This window comes from Myxine glutinosa, chromosome 11 (assembly GCF_964187855.1).
Source record: "Myxine glutinosa chromosome 11, kmMyxGlut1.1, whole genome shotgun sequence".
In the NCBI taxonomy this organism is placed as follows: Eukaryota; Metazoa; Chordata; class Myxini; order Myxiniformes; family Myxinidae; genus Myxine; species Myxine glutinosa.
In genome coordinates, this window is record NC_136271.1 from 74383506 (window position 1) to 74406098 (window position 22593).

The following is a 22593-nucleotide window of genomic DNA, read 5'->3' on the forward strand; positions in this document are numbered from 1 at the left end:
TATTAAATTATCATAATCTAAAAAATTAGGACCAAGGAGCATCTTTAAAAGTAAACAGGTTTTTCCACATCCGCTTGAACCAACTATTAGACATCTCAATGAATTTGGAATGTTTTTATGGTTATTAAATTTTAACTTATTTTCCCAAACGGGTAAAAAATCATTCATTTATATATTTGGAAAACAAGTCATCTAACTTTTTTTGAGCTATTTTAGAAACTCTATATTTTATCCTGAGTTCGGGTTTAATTTCAAAATAATTCATTATTTTATTTATATAGTATCTTGTATTAACATTTCCATTAAAATTATTTTGAATAATAAATATCATTAAACCCTTATACATTTCCTCAATACAAATAGTCTCTTCCCTTGAAAGAAATGGTGTATTATCATCACAATACTTAACATTCATCTCTCTTATTAATCTTGTAAAGTAATTCATTTTTGGTTCTAATTTAAAAGAGTTATATATTTTTTTATATTTTTTATTATCATTAATTAAAATTAAATCACAGAAAATACATTGTTTATATGAACCCTCATTATTAAGCCCTATTCTATCACAAGCCGGACAATTCTCTAATTTATCATATGGAGAGTCTGGAAATTCTAAATATCCTTCAGAACTTATCATATTTATATGGTAAATTTTTACTTAAACTAAACGCAAGTTTATTCATTAATAAATACAATGTTTCAAAGCACAAAAGACAAATTTCACTCAATCTCTACTTCAGTGAAAGATATAGAAAAATATGTCAAAGATGTTAATTTGAACAAAGATAAATATGGAAATTTTTGGGTAAAACCAGTTATGGAAAATAACATGAGCCCCTCTATTTCATTTAAAGGAAGAGCTCTAACTATACCTGGAAAGACATCCATTAAAGTAAATCTAACAAAAGTTTCTCCTCTACTCCTGGCAATTTATTCAAAGCTTGAAAAAGTGATTGACCACGATACTTTGAAAAAGAATGATAAGACCATCAACAATACTCGTGGAGAAATTTGTATTTACTTTAATAATCCAAAGGGTGTAGATCTAAGTAAAATGAATGATGTTAATATTTCTGGTGAAATGTCATTTCGTTCTATGATAGTTAGAGATTATTTAAAGATAACTTTTGATATTAAAAATGTAGAGATTGAATCCGTTAATGAAAGAAAGTATATTGGTATAGATGGAAAGGTTTTTTCTGCTAATTAAATATGAGTCATTACAGCAGTGAAGATTTTACTATTTCATTGAACTCGGACGATAGTGATGATAGTATTTCATTGAACTCGGACGATGGTGATGATAGTATTTCATTGAACACAGATGATAGTTATGATACTAATAGTTTGTGCTCAAATGATAGTTATGAGAGTAGCTTTATTGATGACTCTGAGTATGATTCTGAGTATTCATGTGATAGTTATGACTTAGATGATTCTGAGTGAAAAAGTGTTTTAGTTTAAACACAGTGATATATATAAAACGGAGCTGTAAAGCTCAAAAGTGTTTTATTTTAAGCACAGCGATATATATAAAACGGAGCTGTAAAGCTCAAAAGTGTTTTATTTTAAGCACAGTGATATATATAAAACACCACGTTTTCTCACGCTATAAATATGGTTTATTGTGATACTTGCGAGAAGGAAGTAAAATATTATAAACAACATATTCTCACCGCAAAACATACATACAACATTCTTAACAAACTTTCCCCTCTTCCACCTAAAACAAAACATTGTAAGGTCTGTAAAACAACCATCCTCAAGAAGGGGTTTAAAGCCCATCTTAAAACTAACAAACACTTGTCAAAATTGTTTACTATTAAAAACTCTGATGGTGCATTCAAAGGACATATTAAAATAAGAGTCTTTAACTTCAAACCTCCTGAACCAGAGTCTATAGTTGATGCTGTAGAAATAGTTAAACCTGCTGTTCAAACGTTGATTGAAAAAACACTAAAAGAAATGAAACCACTTAAATTTTATATGGGAGTAAAATTAGAAATGACAAAGGACGAAGGAGTTATAGATACACCATACATGAGAACTGAGCCACACTTTATATCTTCATATCAAGATTTTAAAACATCAGGAGTCTATGATGAACTTATTAAACAAGAGCAAGATGTGGATAATTCAATCGTAGGAAGTGGATTCAATATAGGAAAAATTATTTACATAGACATTCATATTCTTAAATCAGATCCTCTAAAAGCTTCTTCTTACATTGATTTACCCAGTGTTATCAAAAATAGAAAAGCAGTTATCAATATCAAAAATAAAGACAATAAATGTTTTCTCTGGTCTATTCTAGCACACTTACATCCTCCACATTTTCATGATGAAAGAGTATCTCATTATAAAAAATATGAGAATACATTAAATACGAAAGATCTAAAGTTTCCGATGACTTTAAATGATATTCCTAAATTTGAAAAGTTGAATAATTTATCAGTTAATGTTTATGGTCTAACCGAAACAAACAACATTCAGGTTTTAAAGCTTTCTGACAGTTGTAAACAAACTCATATTAATCTTCTATATTTTAATTCAGACGAAAATTCACATTATACATACATCAAAGATATTACAAAATTAATAAAACCACAAGTATGTAAAAGAACAAATAAAATATATATTTGTATGCGTTGTCTTAACTTGTTCCATACACAAGAAAGATTAGATAAACATTCAAATTATTGTGGTGAACATAAATCAACGGTAATCAACATGCCTAAAAAAGACTCAAAGATCACATTCAAAGATGAAAAGAAAACAATAAAACATCCATTTGTTATATATGCTGATTTTGAAAGTATTTTAGAAAAAATTGATACTGCTTCTCCAGATCCAAAAGAATCATACACAAATAAATATCAAAAACATACTCCTTGTGGTTTTTGTTATTATATCAAATCATCCGTTGGTGATAAATATAACAAGTTAGAGATGTATAGAGGCTCAAATACCCCAGAGGAGTTTGTGAAACGACTAGAAAAAGACTGTGTTCGATTAACCAAGATAATGAGAGAAACCAATAAACCAATGTCCTTAACAAGTAAAGAAAAAAGGGAATTTATAAAAAACAATGTCTGTCATATTTGTGAGGAGAAAATTGGTAAAGGTCTGAAGGTTAGAGACCATTGTCATCTCACTGGTAAATATAGAGGCCCGGCTCATCAAAGTTGTAATATTAATTATCAACTCCCCTCTTTCATTCCTGTCTTTCTTCATAACAACGCTCATTATGATGCACATCTATTTATCAAGGAACTCTCAAAGACTTCTGGAAGTATCTCAGCAATTCCAAACACGGATCAGAAATACATTTCATTCACAAAAACAATTCACACATCTCCTATTACTCATATCAGATTTCTTGATACATTTAAATTCATGGCAAGTCCATTGGCTAACTTGGTTCAAAATCTAAAAGAGTTTCCATGTCTTTCAGAGTATTTTTTAGATAAAGATTTTCTAACACAAAAGGGAATTTACCCCTATGACTATATGGACTCATTTGAGAGATTCAATGAAACACAACTTCCTTTAAAAGAAAATTTCTATAACAAATTAAATAATAGTCATATATCTGATAAAGATTATGTACACGCACAAAATGTTTGGAAAAAATATAACATTAAGAATCTTGGTGAGTATCACGATTTGTACCTCAAAACTGATGTGCTTTTGTTGGCCGATGTATTTGAAGCCTTTAGATCTGTTTGTCGCACTGGATATGGATTGGATCCTGCTCACTACTACACAGCACCTGGATTGGCCTGGAGTGCGATGTTGAAAATGACAAAACAAGATTTGGATTTGATAACCGATGTTGATATGCTTTTGATGATTGAAAAGGCAAAAAGAGGTGGAATTTCACAAGTCTGCTCGAGTAGATACGCAAAAGCAAATAACAAATATCTTCCAAATTATGATCCAACGAAAGAGAGTTCTTACTTGATGTACTATGATGCGAACAACCTGTATGGCTGGGCAATGTCTCAGGCTCTTCCTTATGGAAAACTTAGATGGGTAAAGGAAAAAGACTACAAAAACGTTTTACAAGATGTATGTATCTCTACACAAAAAGAATTGGATGAAGAAAAAGTTGGTTATTATTTTGAAATTGATTTAAAATATCCAGAGGAACTCCATAACCTACACAAAGATCTCCCATTTGCTTGTGAGAAAGAAAGTCCAAAGAAAGAATGGTTGAGTGATTATCAACGATCGTTTGATATAGGTGAATCAACAGAAAAATTACTTACTACATTATATAACAAGAAAAATTATGTTCTACACCAAAGAAATTTGCGACAATATTTATCAAAAGGTCTAAGAGTAGAGAAGATCCATAGGGTTCTAAAGTTCAATCAAAGTCATTGGTTAAAGGGGTACATTGATTTTAATACACAAAGAAGAACAGAGTCAAAAACAGATTTTGAGAAAGACTTTTATAAATTGATGAATAATGCGGTCTTTGGTAAGACTATGGAGAATGTGAGGAAAAGACAAAATATCAGACTATCAACATCTTGGGAACAAGCATCAAAATTAATTAATAGACCGAGTTTTACTCGAGCTGAGGTCTTTACTGAGAACTTTTGTGCGATCCATTTGATTAAAGAGAGTATTGAAATGAACAAACCTATTTATATTGGAACAACAATTCTTGATTTATCAAAGTCATTAATGTATGATTACTTTTATAATAACTTGAGGAAGAAATATCAAAATGATGTTAATCTACTTTATATGGATACAGATAGTTTTATTTTGAAAATTAATACCAACGATGTTTATTCAGACATGAAAAGAGACATTAATATCTATGACACGAGTAATTACAGTCCAGAGAGTGAGTTGTTCTCTTCTAAAAATAAAAAGGTGATTGGAAAGTTCAAGGATGAATTAGGAGGAAATGTTATGAGTGAATTTGTGGGATTGAGGTCTAAGGCTTATGCTTATAAATACATTGTGAATAACGTCGAAAAGACTGATAAGAAGTTAAAAGGTGTAAAGAAAAATGTTATTAAAGAAACAATAAACTTTAAGGATTATTATAACTGTTTAACAACAAAGAAAGAAGAGTTTAGAAAGATTAATGGAATAAGAAGTTATAAACATAAATTATATTCAGAAGAGATGAATAAGAAAGCATTGGGGGCTTTTGATGATAAGAGGTTTATTTTAGAAAATGGAATTGATAGTCTCCCTTATGGTTATATAAGTATATAAGTGATAAGTTAAAAAGGGGGTTAGGGATTTTAACGGGCTACCGCCGCCTTTTTACTATTATATAAATGATAGAACCAAGTACCAACCAGACTAAAGAGTGGAGGTGTAATCAACCTTGGTATATAAATGGTAAACATAACGAATGTGAAAAATATCAAATAGGTATAATTGAAAAGACAACTGGTAAAACAATTTACAAAACAAATAAGAGAATTAATTTAAATACCGGTGAATTGGGTAAAAAAGATGGAAATATTTTTGAGTGGACGGAAAACTTTGATGGTTGTCAGGAAAATATATACATTAATTTTAAAATGGTATGTGGCACTGGAGGCGCTCAAACAAGAACATTGAGGGAGGTTTACCATTTTATCTTAGCTCAGTTAAAATATCTTAATAAAGAACCAAACTCAAACATATTTTTTGTTAATGTATTAGACGGTGAGGAGAGTTGTAGGAGAATTGAATTATTTCCCACACATAAACAAATATTTGTAGGGTCGTTGTTTGAGTGGGTCAAAGATGATTCACCAGATGATATTAAGAGTAAAAGGTTAAAAGGTCCATAAGGTCAGAAGGATCACAGGTTCACACAGAAGGACCATTGTTTAAGTGGTCTAATGAATAAGGATAACATGTCAAAAGGTTAGAAGGTTCGTAAAGAACAGGGTGAGAGAAATAGAGGTGTTTAGGGGCAATGAGGGAGGGGAAAAATTAACATGTAAGTCAATGGGAAAATGAGAGTGTCCCAGAAGCAACATATATACACTACTTACAATACTAAATATCACCCAGATCCCTTGGAATCGACCACCACCTCCTCCTGCAATACTAAATATCACCCAGATCCCTTGGAATCGACCACCACCTCCTCCTACAATACTATATATCACTCAGATCCCTTGGAATCGACCACCACCTCCTCCTACAATACTATATATCACTCAGATCCCTTGGAATCGACCACCACCTCCTCCTGCAAGAATAAATATCACCCATATCCCTTGGAATCGACCACCACCCCCTCCTACAATACTAAATATCACCCAGATCCCTTGGAATCGACCACCACCCCCTCCTACAATACTATATATCACTCAGATCCCTTGGAATCGACCACCACCTCCTCCTACAATACTATATATCACTCAGATCCCTTGGAATCGACCACCACCTCCTCCTGCAATACTAAATATCACCCAGATCCCTTGGAATCGACCACCACCCCCTCCTACAATACTAAATATCACCCAGATCCCTTGGAATCGACCACCACCTCCTCCTATGACGCTATGACGCTATGAAACGCTATGAAGCTATGAACGATATGACGCTATGAAAAAAAAAATCGCTATGACGCTATGAAACGCTATGAAACGCGATGACGCTATGAACGCTATGAACGATATGACGCTATGACGCTATGAAGCTATGACCGCTATGAACGATATGACGCTATGAAAAAAAAAATCGCTATGACGCTATGAAACGCTATGAACGCTATGAACGCTATGAACGCTCTGAACGCTATGACGCTATGAACGATATGAACGATATGAACGATATGAACGATATGAACGCTATGACACTATGAACGCTATGACGCTATGACGCTATGAAAAAAAAAATCGCTATGACGCTATGAAACGCTATGAACGCTATGACGCTATGAACGCTATGACACTATGAAACGCTATGAACGCTATGAAACGCTATGAACGCTATGACGCTATGACGCTATGAAAAAAAAAAATCGCTCGCTTTACCAAGGGGCTCGCTCTCCCCCCGTTCCCCTCCCCTCCCCTTCCCCCGCCCGTCCCCCGCCCGGCAATGCCGGGTACTTCTGCTAGTAATCTATACTACAAAACAGGACTGTCCGTCCGTCTCTCCGTCCCCAAACTACTCCCTCAGTTTTGGGACTAGCCCCACCAAACCTTCTGTGGAACGTTTTGGGGTCCCAGCGGATGTTGTAAGGTAGGTAGGAGGTTTCATAAATTGCTCAATAAAGTTATGATTTTGAAGTTGGCTCGATACAAACCTGCTGCGAATCTGGAAGTGAACACATGACGATAATGAGCTGGTTTGATAATATCTCAATACAATCATCATTTAACACAGTATTTTGTTATAGAATCAATTTGTGATTTGAGTTATGCTGTTTGGAATTGAGTGAATACAATTATGATTTTGAATTTCCAACCGTACGGACCTGCTCCATATCTGGATGTAACGTCAGCATGGATTTCAATATTTGTTTATGTCACGAATGTTGGTAAAGGTTTATTTTTTATATTTATGCTATTTTTTTTTTTTTTTGTATACAAGATCGAGGCTCGTGAAAGAGCGAACATTAATCACACAGAGAGACAAACCGACACATAAAACATATAACATCGGGAGCGGTAGACAAGATGGGGAGAGAGGGGGAAGGACACAAACACAACATTTGAGAGCAGGGACCGAGAGACATGGAGACATCGAGAGATCTGAGAGAGGGCGAGGGCTTTGGGGGGGGGGGGGGCGGGCATGGGAAGGGGGCGGTGGGAGAGGTATAAAACATATGGACACTGCCAGGACTTCCAGGAAAGAAGTTGGAATTTCAAACAAGGTGGATCTGGGGTGAATTAGCGGGGGTAGAAAAGATCAAGGTTTTGGATGGGGGAAGATAAGAGATGGTGGTGAACAGCTGTTTTAAAGACCTGGAGGGAGGGGTGGGATTGAAGGGAGTGAGGGAGTTTGTTCCAGAGGCGGGAGAAAAGAGGAATGAAAGAGTGAAGGTGAGCAGAGAGCCGAGATTTCGGCAGTTTAACCATCAGAGGGTTGCTGGCAGATTTTGTGCGACCTGTAGGAATATTTGGGGGACAGAGCACAGAGAGAGCTGGGGGTGCAAGGCCGGAGAGGAGTCGGTAGAAGACTGAAAGACCACCTACCTGCCTGCGGTGAGTGAGTGAAAGGCCCTCAGAGATAGCTTCATCGCGGGAGATTCCAATAATTCTGAAAGCTTTGGTTTCAACAGCGTGAAGCCGAGCTAGGTGTGAGGCAGGAGCACCGGCCCATAGGGGAGAACAGTATTCCATTGAGCTGCGGATGAAAGCCTTGTATGTGGTGAGGAGCTCAGGTGTGCCGAGGAAGGACTTCGCACGACGGAGGATGCCCAGTCGGCGACTGGCTTTGGAGGCTAGCTTGGAAATGTGGTTTTCCCAAGAAAGATCATGGCAGATAGTGAGACCCAAAAGCTTGAGCGACAGAACTTCTTGGAGAGGATTGTTGAGAAAGTAGATGGGAGGGTTGTCCAGTCTATCTTTTCGGAGAGACATAGTAAGAGTGTGAGATTTGTCAGGATTGAAAGACATGTTCCACTTGTTTGACCAGTCTGTGATTTTGTCCAAGTCTTCAGAGAGTGAGGAGGCTGCAGACTGCCGATCTGAGGGAAGAGGAATGGAGCGGCAGAGAGTGGAGTCATCAGCAAAGAGATAGAGAGGATTTTCAAGAGAGTCAGAGAGATCATTGATGAAGACCAGAAAAAGCACGGGGCCCAGAACACTGCCTTGGGGAACTCCAGCCTGAACAGGAAGAGGAGATGAGAGAAACCCATTCAGGGCCACACGTTGACGACGACTAGAGAGGAAGTCCGCCAGCCATGCGTGGAGATTTCCATGGATACCAAAGGAGGAGAGTTTGGTGAGCAGAGCGGGGTGCCAGACCGTGTCGAAGGCACGTGATATGTCGAGGGAGACAGCTCTAATTTCCTGTTTGGCATTGAGGACCTCCATCCATTGTTGAGACAGCAGAAGCAGCATGTCCAGAGTAGAGTGACCTGGTCTGAAACCAAATTGATGATCAGAGATCAAGCCATTGGAGAAGAGGAAAGATTTCATATCCGAAGCAATGATGGATTCCATGACTTTGATAATTGGGAGAAGGCTGATTGGTCTGTAGTTGCTAGCATCTGTTTTTGCACCTTTTTTGTGCAAAGCGGTGATGTTGGCTGATTTCCAAGCAGATGGCAGTTGACCTTGAGCAAAAGAGAGGGTGAAGAGAACAGAGAGAGGGTGAGATAGAGCGGCAGAGCAGGATTTTAGGACCCGTGGGCTGATGCCGTCGGGTCCAGTTGCAGAATCAGAGTCGAGGGTTGACAGAAACTTTTCCACCTTGTCAGGAGGAAAGGACACGGAGTCCAGGAGCAGCAGGGTACGACTGGGTATGGTGGGTACAGAGAGGGATGGGTTTGGGACACAAAGATTTGTGATTGGAGTTGTGCTGTTTGAAATGAAAATAGAGATATCGAGTTCAAATGAATGAGGAAATGACATGACGGTTTCTACTTTCTAACCGTGACAATCGCGGATTCGCCATATGCAGATTTGCCATTGACTGGCTATAGAACCATTCAAACAGGTACATTTTTTTGTGCAAGTCCTTCACGAACCTGCTGTCCATGCTTGATGTTCGAATACAGGTGGCACATGAATGTGGAATTTATTGGTTCATGGTTTAGCATTCACCGTTTCTGCATTGTCTGTTTGCTTTCGGCTCCCCACCCGTGCGTAGCATGGGTACCTCACTCATCCCTTAATAATTCAATAGAGTATTGATTTGTGCTGATAGTTCACTGTAGATTTTTTGACATCACCTGACAAAATTTCCATTTCACCTGTATGACTAGATTCTAGCAAAGGTTGGGGAATGAGGAAGTAAAGCTCTTATTTTAATAACCGTAAATGCATTTTCTGAGCAAAAGACCTGCACATTTATGTGCAAATATTGCATACCTGTGAGGGATGGGTGATTGGATTGATTCACATTTTTATAGGATGGGGAGGTCCATAGTCTAAAAACGACAACAGCAATAACCCTGTGATGAACTGACTGAATTGGGATCATAACAACATCAATCTCGTGACCACCTACAACTTACTGAAATGCCATGGTGTCATCTGGTATGATGAACACTTTGACAAAAGTATATTTTTGACTTGAACTGAGCACAAATTTGAAGTAAATTTTGATGTTGTGAGCATATCTGTAAGACCTTGCTAATTATGCCTGCAAAGTTTGATGATGATGCACGAAGAGGTATGAGATGAGATAGAAAACCAGACAGACAGATGCTGTTGTAGTATGTGTATTGTCGGCGGGATGAGTGGGACAAAAGGAAGAACACAGACTCGTAATAAGTAAAGATTTCGTCACAATGGAACTAAGGAAATCTAAGGCGCCTCACACCAGACTCAAGCATGGACAGAGAGGGGAAATGAGAACCGAATGAGGCCTTATCCTCTGGCGTTCGTCGATAAAGGAGGTGACAAAGCAGTCCACGAAACAAGCGAGCAGGCACACGAGTAGGGAGAGGCAAGCAGGAGAAGAGCCACATCGGAGGTGATCCAAAAACCATCCTCTCAGGACTCTATCAACCCGAAAGAGCTAAACCCCTCCCCTTGCTTTCTGGACAACGCACCTCTAAAACTCTTCCTTCTCTCTCTGCAAGACCTCACCGGCTTTTCACACGGGGTGTACAGAAGGTTTTACATGCAGGTTCTTCACATAAAACCCTGGCTATTTATTGAACACCGCATTACCCTTTATATGATGCACATTTAAACAGGACAATTTTTAGGCTAACATTTCCCTACTTAATACATCAAAACGGCTAAACAATCTGACCACGGAGCGTACTGAGCTATACATTTCTAACTATTCCAAGGTTATTCCTATCCCCTTACCCAAACCCCCCTTCCGACCCTCCCAAGCCCCACACACAAATGTAACAGTATATATACCAAAGTCCTTGGTTCAGACTATGTGAAAGGGTTTTTTAAAAAGTTGTTGCAACATACTGCATTAAACCCTTTTTGGCACATTTGGATAATTTCTCCATGGGATTAGAATACTGTTAGAAATATGAAGTGTCATTCCTGGTTCGCTCTTGTTACTGTCTGCCAAAGCTCTCAGAACAGAAAGTAATCTCTGTCCATTAAAGGAGAATCCTCGTTGGCAGATTCTGTACAAGCCTCCCGTGTTATGCACACACGGACACATTCTCTCCGCAGCACTCTTGCCTCAAAGTATGTTTACCTTTACGAAAGACAAGACTCGGCTTTGGCATGGTAAGCTACCTAATGCCGTGCAGTAAGTCTGTTTAGTACATTCTGGTTCTTGTGCTGCACATTGTGCAAACCTCTTTCACAAGGTGTTTTTCTGGCTTTCTAGCAAAAACAAAAACAAAGAAATTCCTTTTATTTTGCCACCCAAAGCTCAACCACTCAAGCAAACTGACAATGGTCTATGATTGCCCATTGGTCCGATGAGACGGCCTTTATGTTGTTTACCATGAGGAACCAGTTTTTCTGTTCAAGCTTGTGCAGTGTGCACCACAGCCTGGCACCAAAAGTAACACTACTTTTCCATGTACTTTGGTCTGGATTTGTGACAGAGATTCTAATCTAAAGATCGCAGATCATCACACATTTGCGTATGCCTTAGCCCAGGGATTAAAACCGTCCGAAATGGAACGGCTTGTACGTATTCTTATCTGAACTGCAGGTTCAAATCCCATTTTCCATATACGTGTGTTTATCCATTGTCTACCAATGTCCACGTAATTCATGTAAAAATGCACTGATGTCTGTTTATGTCTTTATCCTGCACGTGATCTATGTATAGCTCCACTTTGGGCCTCAGATCAATGTAAGAATAAATTGTGGACCGATCTGTAGTTGGTTTGTTTTAGTAGTTGGTTTGGTGGTGCATTTTGTATCATTACGTTGTTTTGTTTTGTTTTTTCCTTTGGCTTGGCATGTGAATTACCGAGCACTGCTTGTGCCAAGTGTACGTTGAGTAATCTGCAGCAGGGTGCTCTGTTTTATGTGGCATTCCTTGTTGCATGTACTTTTCAGGTTACGTCCAGAGCTTGATGCGGCGTGTCGTGAACAATGTGAGCGTCTTGGTGAATAACTTGATCCTCAAGTACGTGGAAGATGATATTGTCCTCTCTGTCAACGTTAAGGCTGCCGAGTGCTACACTGTGGACGAATTTTGGGAGAGGGCCTTCAATGACATCTCAGGTCTGTTTCTGTTATTGCCTGCACATTATCATTAGACAAGTCAAACTTTTGCCAACATGTATACAGCAGCTACACCATACTTGATGAAATCGCAGACCTCAGAGTGCTGGAAATGGTTTGGAGAGATGCATGAAGAAAAGCCACATGTGTGTATGCTCCACTCCACAATGAAGGTTTTCTTTGGGGGTAGTGGTAGGGGGGTTGTTTTTGGCATTGCCACCTTTCCTTAAGAGCATTTTGGTTCTTCTCAGGGCATGAAAGTAAACCGCAACAAGGGCATTGCATTAGCACTGACATCACCTTGGGTTTATTTTAATTTTATTTATTTTACTTACAATCTGGTAGTGGAATGGTAATTTTGAGAATCACCTGCTTTCCAGAAGATTTGGGTGTGAATCCTTAATACTGTCGTGTCATCGGTCATTAAGATCACGGGCAGCAGATAGCCAAACAGTTTTAACTCTGAGGTGGTCAAGTCGAAAATTGGCGGTCAGTCCGTCGTGCGCAGGCGAAGGAAACCAGGGTGCTTGCCTGCACAGATGTGGTTTATTCCTCAAACCCACACACGGAATGAGACAAGGAAAATCAACAATATGACAAATGAAATGCACAATAATAAATTTAATAAAATTAAGGCACAGAAATAAAATGAATGCTGAGGTAAAACTATTAATCTAACGCGAGGGACCCTCCACGCTGACACAACTACGGACAAGGGGAAAGATAAATGAAAATTAAATGTTCTTAGTTGGCCGACACTCAGCTCCAGGCTCAACGAGGACTTTTGGACGCTTGGTGGTCGTTGAACGAGTCTGGACGGTCGGCTAAAGGACCGAGCGTCGAAGCATCCACAATGGCACTGGTCAACCACACAAGCACCCCGAGCCGCGAAGCGGCAGCAAGACGTCCTCCTCTCTCACTCTTCGCCAGAAAGCACAGCGCGGCTACAGCTTCCCCGAAGAGCACCACAGATCCAACCACACCTCCTTCCGCATTTATTGCAAGTGGCACAAAGGCTCCGAAATTCACTCCACCAGCGGCCACTGGCACGAAGTAGCTGTCCGCTGGCTCAACTATGACAAAAGAGAGAGCAAAAAACTGAGAGAGCCACCTATTCTTCCTCCCTCGCAATACTGCCCACGACAAAACAACAACAACAGGCATTTTAAGGCCATTTTCCCTGCAAGAGCGGGGGTTAGCCTTGCGGTCCCCATGACAATGTTCTCCATTTTGCCCTATTTTCTGCATCTCCCCTTGTTAACCCCCTTGCCCGCATTTCTTCTTCGACCATCTTTAGCCAAGTCTTTCTCGGTCTTCCCCGTCCTCTACTTCCTGCTACATTAATTTCCATCACTCTTCTCAACCAGTCACTTTCATCCTTCCTCAACACATGACCAAACCATCTCAACCTGTTTCTCTTCACAGCATCCATCACAGGCTCTATTCCCATCATCTTTCGCAATTCATAATTTGTCTTCCTCTCTCTCAACGATACTCCACACATCCACCGAACCATTCGCATTTCCACCCTTTCCAGCCTTCGTTGCTGCTCTACGTTCATTACCCATGTCTCGCTCCCATAAATCATAACACTTCTCACACATGCAGCATACACCTTTCCCTTCAGCTTCAACGACACTCCCCTCCTCGTCAGCACGCCACTCAGTTCCCGAATCTTCTTCCATGCACATCTCACTCGAGCAAGAGTTGCCGAGTCTGATCCACCTTCTCCATTCAGCATGTCTCCTAGGTAACAAAATGTTTTCACACCTTCCAGCTTCACGCCGTATCCAAGATCCAACTCAACATTTCCTCCATCTGCAGCTCCCTCTGTGCACACCTTACACTTGAATGTAGCTGCCACACTGGTTAATGACCCTCTCAAGCCACTACATTTTTGATGAACCCACTCAGCGCACATTGTACATTGAATGGAATTCACTCCGACACCCTTCCTGCACACAGCACACGGCCACTTCCCAGTTCTTTCCACCTCACCACATGCTTTACCACTTGCCATCACATTCGTTTTTCCGATATTCACCTTCAGACCTTTTGTCTCCATACATTCCTTCCACTTGTTCATCTTCTCCTTCAGTCCATCCATACTTTCTGCAATCAACACCAGATCATCTGCATACAACAACTCCCACGGTAAACCCTCCTTTACGTTCTGAGCCAGCACCTCCATCACAGCTACAAATAGTAGTGGACTTAGTACCGACCCCTGATGCACTCCCACCTTCACCTCAAACTCACCACTGTTCCCGTCTTTCGTCCTTACAGCTGTGCGTGCTCTTTTGTACATTGCCATCACCACTCTGATTAACCATTCCTCCACTCCTAACTTCCTCAATGCCCATGTCACTACTTCACTTGGAACCCTATCGAATGCTTTCTCCAGATCAACAAAACCAAGAAACAACTTCTTCCTCTTCTCCATATACTTCTCCTGCAACTGCCTCACAATAAAAAGCGCGTCTGTCGTTCCTCTTCCTGGCATAAATCCAAACTGCATTTCGTCAATCTTCACTTTCTTCCTTATCCTCCTCTCCAACACCCTTTCCAATACCTTCATTCCATGCTCCAATAACTTTATCGCTCGATACGAGCCACAGTCCAGAGGGTCACCTTTCCCCTTGTATAGAGGGACGAGGGTACTCAGTTCCCAATTCACTGGAATGCGGCCTTCTTTCACCACCAGATTACAGATCTCTGTCATTCTCTTCACACCCCAATTTCCCTCTGCCTTCAACATATCTCCCACAACTCCCGTCGGCCCTCCCGCTTTTCTACTCTTCATTGCTTTTATCGCTTCCTCAACTTCCTTCTCGGTTATCTTCTCTGCAGGTCCTAAAACTTGGTTACTCTCTGTGTTGCCATCCCATTCATTCTCTGCATTCAACAGCATTTCCATATATCTCTTCCATCTTCCTTTAATTCCATCTGGGTCCACAACGATTTGTCCCACTTCATCCTTCAAGCAGCTCACCCCCATCACATCACACCTCTCTTTCGCTATCTGCTTTGCAATCCTGAATACCACTCTCTGACCCTCTTCCAAATCCAAACGTTCTCTGTACATTTTCCTACATGCCTCCTGTGCCTTTGCTACCTCTTTCTTTGCAGCCTTCTTGGCTGCCTTATAACTTTCATGCTCTGCCTTTTCTGCCCCCATACCCTTCGCCTTCTGCCACTCCTTGAACTTCTTCCTCTTCTCTTCTGCCCACATACTGCCCACGCAGCCAAAATATTTCCTCACTTTCTTCAAAAGCGCTTACAAATCCTAGCGCACCAACTGCACCAGCAATGGTGAGCTTCTTGTTCGGCAAACACAAAAACCAAGAGAGAGAGCGACTCTTCTTCCTCTGCAATGCTTTAACCTTCTCGCTCTGACGTCATCCCTGGCCAATTGCTGAGCTCTATTGAATCATCCCATGTCTCTATGACCATTTATGAAGCTCAGAGCGTGGCCTGTCCATTACGATCCCTTCAAGGCGGAGTTTAGTCTCTTCGGGAATGTTCGGATTACATCGGCCGTGGTGGGGCGGTGTTTAGCCCGATGATGAATGTGCTGGATTTCCGTCAGAAACATGTCGGTGTTGTTGGTTAATGAGCTGTTTTTTGATGGCCAGCCATAAAAACGTGGGGGATTGATCACAGGGGGAAGCACACACTGGGGAAATTATCCCTCAACCCTACCTAATTAGCACGTCTTCACCCCCCGTGTGAAGAACACATAAACAACCTTAAGCTCACAGTTTCCCTGCATATGTACAACAAAATGTCTCCTACGCGTCCACAGTCCATGCTACCCTACACAGTTCTATGTCCACAATAGTATTTCATCCCCTACCCCCACAGATGTAACAATACTATTACTTCAGCAAGATTTGAGCTCACAACCTCTTGGATGCTTGCCCATCGTCTTCAGCACTAGGCCGCCACTGTGTGTCCTGAAATATGTGCAGTGGATCATCAAGCAGAAATCCTGTGCTTGGGATGCTGATCCTGTGCGTCTTTGGATGATGAAAATGCAGATTGTTGCACCGGGATGCAGCTAGGTGGTGTGTGAGATTAGTCTGCGTAGATAATGAGAAGGTTGGCATCTGTTAGTGTTTGCAATTATCCGGCCTTGTAATGGTGAATGGGAAAACGGGTAACCTTGCATCGAAGGAGTTTTGTGCTCGCTGGTTTTCACACAATCCTTTTGGTGCGTTTACAACTTGATCTGCAACACATTGTTTTGAATACTTTACTTTGAGCTCCGGAAGTTTAACACAAGGCGATTCATATCTCGGTTTGTGACTATGGTTTCCAATACAAGCATTATGTTTATTGTTTAATTGAATGAGGTGTGGCAAAGTTTATCTCGAGTTGTGCAAACATTTGGTTTCTCAAATGTCTGCTTTGTTTATTTACTTCACTGAAAATTATGCAACAGGGGCACAGTATCGTGTGAGTTTAAGGGAGTCGTACTAAACATAAAATCCTCAGTACCTCGCTACTTTGAAATCCCATTCCTATTGGTCGCGTGAAGGTCCTCCCTTTTATTACTGTGTGCCGTTTGCTGTGCTGCATACGGTTAAGATAAATTTGTAGATGAGGCCCTTCACATGATACTTTGGGAGATGCATTGGTTTTGAACCACAGTGGACCCTTTTGAGCAGTACCAGGGCAAAATATATCCAGAGTCCACTTTTTATTGACTCGGTAAAACAACGACAATTTTTTTTTCTTTGCTGATTCTGTTGTGAAACTCGTGAAATTGACATGAACATGTTGATTAAACATCACCCTGTGATTAAATAATATAACCTTGGAAAATGGCCCTCACCAGGATTTGTCTCCACGTAGATGTCGTGTATAATTTGTGTTTGTTCGGATGTCCGTTTTACATTCGCTATTACACGGCCAGATAATTGGCAACGCAGCAGACGGAGCCACTAAAGAGAATACTAAACGTAATCAATGAAAAGCTGGAATAATTAGTCTTTTTACTAAGGTATATATTTACTTGGCTTACTTGCACAACGAATGGTGGTGATATTTGCTAATAATGGAACTGGCTAGTAGTCTTGTGCCGATATGTTTTGGAACTTGGATTGAGATTGCGAAGAAATGTCATCTTCTTTCTCAACAGCAAACATGTTGGTACTTTACATGCACCTCGCCGTGCTAGAGTCGGGTTTTAATGGGGCCTGAATAAAGCCGTGTGTGTTCCTCGTTCTCTGGCGAGCACATGGTAACCTGCTTCCTGCGTGCAGTCCACAGAGGAAATGGTGCATGTGCACGGCCGTCGCGGAGTCCTCGTGCGCGGGAGCCTAATTTGCCGGCACGCATTTCGTCACTTGCCGGCAAATGGGAGGACTGTCTGGGAGGCCGGTCGCAGGGGCCTTTCACTGAGAGGCTTCAGTGCTCTGTGGTCAGAACAGAGGCTGCCCACAGTGTGCCATCTTGCTGACTTGCTGCTTTTAGGGCCCACCCTGCCATACTTGTGGCCGTGGCTAAGGGGACACCCCTGCCTCACCTCCTTTCCCGGCCCTCGCAAGCCTAACAAGCATACACCTTCACTCTCGCATTCTCTGGTCGCAATTCGTGTTTCGACAACGAGATCTGTACCTCTTTTGCACCTGTAAAAGGTGGCGATTTGCAGTAATTGATCCATTTTTTGGGGGTTTGCAGTCTCGCAGGCTTCTTGTAAAGTGTTATTTTTGCATCCATTTCTCTAGCATAACCACGTACCTCACACCTACAAATACGGTCCACATGCAGTGATCTACTTTTGTGAATTTTGAAATATCGACTGCATTAAATTTGCACACGTCGCACTGTTAAGCATATCTACCAAAGTTTTGAGTCATCTCTATATTCGATAGATTTGAGATGCTGATTTTGTAAGGTATTTCCAGGGTGTTTGTGAAAGCCTAGCAAAATCGGTTTGATGTCTCAAAGGGCTGCTTCAATAATAGTTTATCGTTTGTTCAGCTACACATTTGTGAAGCAATGGATGAAATCAACAGGATGTTGATTAAGGTATGTTAAGCTTCCGTCGGAAGCTCAGAGAAGCTGATGTTTCGGGCAATAACCCTTCGTCGGAGCAAAAAGGCAGGGCTAACACCCAGAACGTGAACCTTTCATACATCTTCAAGTATCTGCAAATGCAATGCAGTGGGGATTTCCAAAACGAAAAAAGGATCACTTATTTATTTATTTATTTATTATCATTATTTTTTTTGTAATTGTGCTTCCCATTTTTTTGACAGCGAGAAACCTTTGAACAATCCTTTACGTTTAATTTGAGCTTTGCTGTTTTTTGCAAAACAATTGCTCATGCCGCCGTGTTCCCTTGTGTGAGAGCTGTGCATTTGAAATTGCCGCTCCATGTTTTAAATGTTGTCAGATGTCATTACGTGTCATATGTCACGAAAGGGCCTAATACTCTGAGCTATGTCATAATGTACTTATAGTGTAACATAGCCGTTTGAAAGCACAAGGCGATTACAGTTGAAACAGGAAAAGGTGCTTTCCAAGCAGGTGGTTCCAATACAATGCGCACGCTGTTCTACATGCATGTGCATTGCCTTGGCACCGCTTTGGACACCAATCAGCAGTAATCATTCCCGGCTTTCTGATCATCATTCGAGCTGGCAAATTTTTAAATAGCCTCCCAATATGTGTTTTCACGACTGACAGCCAAATTAACCCACGTAACCTAATTTTTTTGTCTTAATCCACAGACCCTGGGCTTTTCTGATGAATAAACATGTTTTTCTATGGCTGGGTGAAGCCAAACGGTGCGAGCTGACTGTGCTGCTCACCACCATGCTGCTCACCACCGCACCCTGCTGTAATGCTCCTTTTTTGTCCAGTAATGAAGGGCCTTTTTGAAAGCCTTTATTCTTCAACAACACCAATAACAACAACAACTCCACTTATTTTTGACACAGAGAAGCCCAACTAGTCTTTTGTTTATATTTGCTAAGTTTCCATGTCCATGATTACAAAAACTGAGGCGTAGGAAAACACGTATTACAAAAACGGTGCTCTACTTTTACAGGTACTCTCCACACTTTCCTCATTGGATGGATGTTTTGTACACCTTCAATATCGTTTTATTTAGGACGCGTAGGGCAACATTCTTTGTCGTCTTTAATTAAAAACCTTGTGAATTATAAAAATTTGACGACATTTTTATCAAGTGTCCGTAGGGCGAGGTAAACGTTGTGCAAGTGTATCGGGTTTGTAATTTCATATTTGAACCCACAGTATCCCCCTTCAGTGTCGTGGGTGTACAGTTTTGATATAGAAATGTTTTCTTTCTCGATTTCCAAATTCAGCATGGAATCCTCCACAACGATGTGGCTATGCGTGCTATGGTTATGTTAGAAATTGGTGAGGGAGTCAGACCCAGAACCGCCACATTGGAAGTCGAGCATTCTCCTGCTGGGATGTACGTAAAGCTTTACACTTGGATATATATATATATATATATATAAGTGAAAATAACATTTGGATCAAATTCCTTTTTGCCAAGACTCCCTGCCAGTACACTGACTCACTTCACAAAAGCACGAGTAATTTTCAGATCAAATTAACTTTATTAACTTGGTTTTCTCGTCTGCGGCCCAGCGCTCTATTTGACGAATACTCCACGTTGCCGTTATCGCAATTGGTGTTCGCTTGTGTCGCCACACTGCTGCGAGGTACCTTTAACTGGAATGTCGGGCGGTAAGAAATTAGTGACTTGCGCAGCTTCGTGATGGAGTAATTCGGGAAAGGAACTCTATAGCCGTCTCTAAATATGGCTGGCTTAACCGACTCGGGTGGGGAGGGTTGGGGAGGAGCTTTTAATTTTCAGCCTGCGGGCAGGTAGCCACTGCCATAAAACGTGCATGGAATAATGAATTTTAGTGTTGGGCTAAATGAAAACACCATTAAAAAGTCGGTGGTGTTCTTGGGTGGATAAGCCTCAAATTTGTTACGAGGGGCCTTGTCTGCAGACCATGGCCCAGCCACATGTTCCCAGCCTTGTCGTCTCGATCTCAAGTTCTCCGACTCTTTCCCTCAGCTTTGGCCCAACGGTCCCTTTCCACCCAACCCCACTGCCGAACCCACTCTGCTTGGTCCGCCATGACTCGCACCCTCTGAACCACCAAATAGTGTTTGTTGTGACGCCGTCCACTCTATCGTCACATGCCCTGCCGTAGGGCTTTTCCACTATTGTTGTGCTGAGGCTGCACGGTTGGCATGCATTGCCTAATCTTGAGGCCTTGTGGAAACCATTATGCAGCTCTCCCACTGAACTAGGCAGGGAGACTGGGCAGGGAGCACAGTAAAAAGAGACTTATGTTTTGAATACGCAACAGAATAATTTAGCAGGTATTTGTCTCATTTTGGTCGGCTGGAGGAATGATTAATGGCTATCATCGAGGCTTTAAAGGCAGACTATGGTTGTTTTGTTTTTTCTCTTAACTGCTTCATATACTCAGCCATTAGATGAAGCCTCTGTAATAACTGCTTGAGGTTCTGGTCATACATAGATTGCGACCAAGTGCACTTCCTCGGTGGACAAAACAAATGTACGTCGGCCCACGGGTTTGTTATAATGAGTTCCTGGGGTTGTTCCTGAGGAGCTTTGAGGACTTTGGAGAAACACAAACACTGCTCCAATTAGGAAGTTTTGGGCCAGTTGCTCTGAAAGACAAATGAAACGTGCTGGATCGTTTTATTTTTATTCTCCAACAGCACAGGAGTATTATATGAGCGTTTTGGGCTTGTTTTACACAGCTCGTCGCACTGATGAAATGCCCAGTCAAACTTTCACGGAACGTTGCCTTGCTCGCTTCTTCCACCCCTCCCTCCTACTCTATCGACCCCACACTCTCACCCTCGTCTGTGTTCAAAGGGTTTTCCATCATTTATGTTTTAATGTCCTCCATGTTTCTGCTGTGTACCTTAGCGTCCCTATCCCTCCACATTCATATTCCCTCAAACATTTCAAATACCACACGTGAACCTCAGTGCTGTGTTGATTCTGTCCGACAGCTCAGGAGCTGGTGCTGCGGAAGGTGATTAACTTCTCCGACTGCACTGTGTGCTTGGACAAGCGCAATGCGAGCGGGAAGATTGATGTGTACCAGGATCCTCTCATTTACAAGTGCTCCTTCCGCACTCGCCTGCACTTCACATATGGAAGCATCAGCGCAAAGATGCCTACGATTGTCAAGGTGTCGCCTGCACTTCCAAATTTCCTTTCTCTTGCATTCTCTTCTGTATGATGTAAAACTGATTTGGAGATCAAATAGAGTTGTCTCCTCCCTTAGTATGCTCTGTAGTTCTCCCCTTCCCTCCACTTCCCTCCCCTTCCCTTACTCTTATATTTTTCCAACTTACTTTCCCTTCTTTCCTTCTTCTCTCATGCACTCCTACTCTGCCATCTTCCTCCTCTCTTATTCCTTTTTTCTGCTTTGACAATAATTATATATTTTTGACCCCGCCTCTTGCCCCCACGGTAACTATTCGATTCCTCAGTAAGGTTGAGGGTTAATAAAAATATACCTCGGTTTGTCTTTGCATACCCAGGTAGCTAAACCACTAAAGGTGTGTAACGGCATGGTTTTAATGGGTAAGGAATTTAAAAAAAACTAATTTAAAAGGTTACAGAACAGGAAGAACAGAAGGTCAAAGGTTCACGCATTGAGGTTTAGTGGGGATATAGCAGATTTAGTTGATACAAGCCAACAATGTTAGGACTTTACCCTGAACTAATTTGAGGGAGAGATTAGTCACTTGACTAAGAGGAAAACTTCAACGTTCTTTATCGCAGCAGGTTACTGTTAAGGCTTATAAATCAAAAGAAGTAAAGTATGTTTAAGTACAGTGGACATCACAAATTTATGCAAGCAAATGTAATGAAAGAAAGCTGACAAATTTAATGTCAAGCAATCTGCTGACTGACTTTCTTCCATTTTATACACAGTCGGTAATCTGCGCATTGAGCCAGTTCAGACGTTTATAGGCCTTGGATTTTAAACGTAGTTAAAAAGAACAAATCTTCCATTAAACACTTCCTTTGGCCCATACCAACCCCTCCTCCTCCCATTCACAGACAGAAACACAGACATACAGACACAGACAGATACACAGACACAGACAGACACACTGACACAGACAGACACACGGACACAGACAGACACACGGACACAGACAGACACACTGACACTGACAGACACACTGACACTGACACTGACAGACACACTGACACTGATGCAGACACATACAGACA

The 22593-nt window shown here is 41.1% G+C and overlaps 1 protein-coding gene across 1 annotated transcript in view; it reads left to right on the top strand.

Annotated features, from left to right (window-relative positions):
• The window catches only part of VPS13B (vacuolar protein sorting 13 homolog B), a gene marked incomplete in the record, with an annotated part of 603006 nt that overhangs the window by 106582 nt on the left and 473831 nt on the right, over positions 1-22593 (top strand). The window contains 2 exon segments of the mRNA XM_078786778.1: positions 12138-12305; positions 21354-21535. Of these exon segments, the coding sequence (XP_078642904.1) occupies positions 12138-12305; positions 21354-21535 (350 nt within the window).